The 4,311-nt window shown below is 72.5% G+C and overlaps 1 protein-coding gene across 1 annotated transcript; it reads right to left on the bottom strand.

The window, feature by feature from the left end:
- Window positions 1-368: 368 nt before the first annotated feature.
- On the bottom strand, window positions 369-1,973 carry LOC123367690 (dolichyl-diphosphooligosaccharide--protein glycosyltransferase subunit 4). Its single transcript, XM_045012100.1, has 3 exons — window positions 1,826-1,973; window positions 947-1,076; window positions 369-504 (listed from the first exon to the last, which is right to left on the bottom strand). The coding sequence occupies exon 2, from the start codon at window positions 1,073-1,075 to the stop codon at window positions 962-964; it is 114 nt and encodes a 37-aa protein (XP_044868035.1). The 5' UTR covers window position 1,076; window positions 1,826-1,973; the 3' UTR covers window positions 369-504; window positions 947-961.
- Window positions 1,974-4,311: the final 2,338 nt, after the last annotated feature.

Here is a 4,311-nt window from a genome sequence, read left to right as displayed (position 1 = left end):
TCAGAGCCTCTCCCGCGACGGGAGCCCCCGCTGCCAGCAGAGCAGATGATCACTGGGGTCCCTTCTGGCCTGGGGATCTGCCTGGCGCTATCTGTACCCAGGGCTGCTCTGACGCAAGTCACCAGGAGACCTTCCTCAAACACCTGCCTCTTCCGCGGGGCTGCCAAGCCCAGATTTCTCTGCCCGAGAGCATGGGGAGCTGGGGGTGGGGCCAATGGCTTCCCTGTCCTCCCCTCCCCTTGTGATCGCAGCAGGAGTCTAACCTGGGCCCCAGCTGAAGGGCTCCTCCTCTCCTATCAGCCCGAGCAGCATGCTCTGCGCCCCACAGGCAGGGCTCTGCTGGCACCGCAGTGACACCGAGGCGCCCGCACACGGGAGGTTCCAGCCCTTTATTTGTGTCTGCACAAAGCTACGGCGCGGTGCGATGTGGAGCCAGGCTGCGGGGCCTGGGGCGGCTGTCAGCTCTGCTTCTGGCCATGGCAGGCCCTGCTCAGGGCTCGGGCTCTGTCGGGGCAAACAAGAACAAACAGCTCAGGGTACAAGGGCAGTCGGGAGGGAGCCGGCGCTAATGCCACGGGGACCAGTCCCCGCCCCCTTACGCGGCTCGACTGCTGCATCTGAACGGCCCCCGGGCAGGCCTTGCAGCTCACAGGCCAGACGTGCTGCCAGGGAAACCAGCTCCAGCCAGACCCACTGGGCCAATGCCCAGGCTCACTGGCCAGCTAGGGGAAGGGGCATCATAAACCTCCCCTCCCCTCCGGAGAGCACGATGCTCATGGGGAGATGTCACCAGCCGCACAGTTCTAACGACCAAGCACCCAGCGGTGTCTGTGCCAATGGGCCGAGACCCCACCCCAGCTCTGAGCTCCCAGCGCTGTCTCCCAGGGGCTGCAGTGCCCAGGTGCCAGAGCCGCGGGGGCTGAGGGGGCTGCGGGCCGGGCGTTACCTGCGGGGTGGCCCCTCACTCCTGCTTCTTGGGGTTGTTGACAGCCACGTAGTGGTAGAGAACCACGAGCAGGAAGAGCGACACGCCCAGCATGTTGGCGAAGATGGCGAGCTGCACGTCGGTGATCATCCTGCAGGGAGCGGGACGGGTCAGCGGGGTCGGGGAGGAACCGTCTGGGGGGTCCCGGGGCTGAGGGAGGACCTCAGGGGAGGTTCAGGGGCTCATGGGGGCATCTCGAGGCTGAGGGGTTCCCCGGACTGAGGGAGGATCTTGGGGGGAGGGGCCAGAGTGTCCCAGGGGGTGGAGTGGAGGAAGGAGGGACGGGGGGGTCCCCAGGAACATGGGGAGGTCCCGGGGTGAGGTCCAAGGGCAGGGGAGGGGGGGTGTCTCGGGCTGGAGTGGAAGGGGGAGGAGCAGGATGGTCCCAGGGATATGGGGGTCTCAGGGTGGGGGGAGGGGGCAGGTGGTCCAGGGGCTCAGGGTCCGAGGGATCCTGAGGTGGGGAGGAAGGGCCGGGGGGGTCCCAGGGCTGAGGGTCCGTGGGTCCCTGGGTGGGGGGAGGGGCTGGGAAGTAGGGGGGGGCTCCCGGGGACATGAGGAGGTCCTGGGGGGGTCCAGGGCAAGGGGGGAGCGGGGAGGGGGCATGTGTCCCGGGGGGGGAGGAGTGAGAGGGTCCCTGGGGGGAGGGAGGAGACGGGGGGGGGTTCCTGAGGTGGACCCGGGGTGGGGGAGGCCCCGCGGTGGGGGGAGGGGCCGGGAGGGCTCCTAGGGGGGTCCTGGGCTGGGGGTCCCGGGGTGGGGGGAGGGGCCCCGGGGCTGAGGGGGTCCCGCGGTGGGGGGAGGAGCTGGGGGGTCCCGCGGTGGCCCCGCCCCACTCACGCGCAGGCAGCGGCTCTGGGGCTCCCCGGACACGTCTCGCCAGCGGCTGCTGATTTCCGGCCGCGGCGCGGTGCATTGTGGGGCGGGGACGCTCTGTCCGCCGGAGGCTCCCGGGGCGCAGCGCCCCCTGGTGCCGGGGGGGGCCGATTGCCCCGCGGGCTCCGCCCCGCCCCGCCCCGAGGCCGGGCCGCTGGGCGCCCACCAGGCCGCGGGCTCCCCGCCAGCAGGGCCGGAGCAGCCCCGTGTGCGTCACAGCGGGTCCCCCCCCCCCGCAGCCCGGCCCCTCCCCCCGGGCCGGTCCCCCCCCGCAGCCCGGTCCCTGAGCCCGGCCCAGCCGCCCGCTCGGGTCCCCCCCGCCCCAGCCGGGCCGCAGCCTCCAGAGCCGGGTCCCGCGGGGCCGCCCCGGGCTGCGGGCGGAGCGGGGCCGGGAAGGCGGGTCCCCGCGCGGGGCGCAGCCGGCAAGGGGCACCTGGGCCCGTCTGGCCCTGCCCAGCCGCTCCTGCTCCAGCGCCGGCCCCAGCCCGTAGCCCTGCGGGGCAGGTGGCTGCTCTGGCCCTGGCCCCCTCGGCTCCCTGCCTGACCCCCGGGGACCGGGCTGGGGCACGGGGCAGATCTGGGGCCTGTTCAAAGTCTTACCCGAGCGTCTGTCAACCCAAAGCTCCTGGTAACGTCGCGCTGTGCGAGGAGGGGTCAGGAACTGACTCGGGAGACACGGCCGCTGGCTGCCCCAACGGGACAACACGCGCCCGCTTTCACCGACAGCGGCGCGTCACCGGTGCCGAGCGCCTACACGCACCCGCTTTCACCGAGAGCGACGCGTCGCCGGTGCCGAGCGCTGACACGCGCCCGCTTTCACCGAGAGCGAGGCGTCACCGGTGCCGAGCACCTACACGCGCCCGCTTTCGCCGAGAGCGACGCGTCGCCGGTGCCGAGCGCCTACACGCACCCGCTTTCACCGAGAGCGACGCGTCGCCGGTGCCGAGCGCTGACACGCGCCCGCTTTCACCGAGAGCGAGGCGTCACCGGTGCCGAGCACCTACACGCGCCCGCTTTCGCCGAGAGCGACGCGTCACCGGTGCCGAGCGCCTACACGCGCCCGCTTTCACCGAGAGCGACGCGTCACCGGTGCCGAGCACCTACACGCGCCCGCTTTCACCGAGAGCGACGCGTCACCGGTGCCGAGCACCTACACGCGCCCGCTTTCGCCGAGAGCGACGCGTCACCGGTGCCGAGCGCCTACACGCGCCCGCTTTCACGGAGAGCGACGCGTCGCCGGTGCCGAGCACCTACACGCACCCGCTTTCACCGACAGCGGCGCGTCACCGGTGCCGAGCGCCTACACGCGCCCGCTTTCACCGAGAGCGACGCGTCACCGGTGCCGAGCACCTACACGCGCCCGCTTTCGCCGAGAGCGACGCGTCACCGGTGCCGAGCGCCTACACGCGCCCGCTTTCACGGAGAGCGACGCGTCGCCGGTGCCGAGCACCTACACGCACCCGCTTTCACCGACAGCGGCGCGTCACCGGTGCCGAGCGCCTACACGCACCCGCTTTCACCGAGAGCGACGCGTCGCCGGTGCCGAGCGCCTACACGCGCCCGCTTTCACCGAGAGCGGCGCGTCACCGGTGCCGAGCGCCTACACGCGCCCGCTTTCACGGAGAGCGACGCGTCGCCGGTGCCGAGCACCTACACGCACCCGCTTTCACCGACAGCGGCGCGTCACCGGTGCCGAGCGCCTACACGCGCCCGCTTTCACCGAGAGCGACGCGTCGCCGGTGCCGAGCGCCTACACGCGCCCGCTTTCACCGAGAGCGGCGCGTCACCGGTGCCGAGCGCCTACACGCGCCCGCTTTCACCGACAGCGGCGCGTCACCGGTGCCGAGCGCCTACACGCGCCCGCTTTCGCCGAGAGCGACGCGTCGCCGGTGCCGAGCACCTACACGCGCCCGCTTTCGCCGAGAGCGACGCGTCACCGGTGCCGAGCGCCTACACGCGCCCGCTTTCACCGAGAGCGACGCGTCACCGGTGCCGAGCGCCTACACGCGCCCGCTTTCACGGAGAGCGACGCGTCACCGGTGCCGAGCGCCTACACGCGCCCGCTTTCACGGAGAGCGACGCGTCGCCGGTGCCGAGCACCTACACGCGCCCGCTTTCACCGACAGCGGCGCGTCACCGGTGCCGAGCGCCTACACGCGCCCGCTTTCACCGAGAGCGACGCGTCGCCGGTGCCGAGCGCCTACACGCGCCCGCTTTCACCGAGAGCGACGCGTCGCCGGTGCCGAGCGCCTACACGCGCCCGCTTTCACCGAGAGCGGCGCGTCACCAGTGCCGAGCACTTACACGCACCCGCTTTCACCGAGAGCTGCGCGTCACCGGTGCCGAGCACTTACACGCGCCCGCTTTCACCGACAGCGGCGCGCCGCCGGTGCCGAGCACCTACGCGCGCCCGCTTTCACGGACAGCAGCGCGCCACCGGTGCCGAGCAC

The sequence above is a fragment of the Mauremys mutica genome, chromosome 3 (genome assembly GCF_020497125.1).
Source record: "Mauremys mutica isolate MM-2020 ecotype Southern chromosome 3, ASM2049712v1, whole genome shotgun sequence".
Classification (NCBI taxonomy): domain Eukaryota; kingdom Metazoa; phylum Chordata; order Testudines; family Geoemydidae; genus Mauremys; species Mauremys mutica.
The sequence above is the reverse complement of the archived record's forward strand: the minus strand, read 5'-3'. Positions and strand labels throughout refer to the sequence as shown.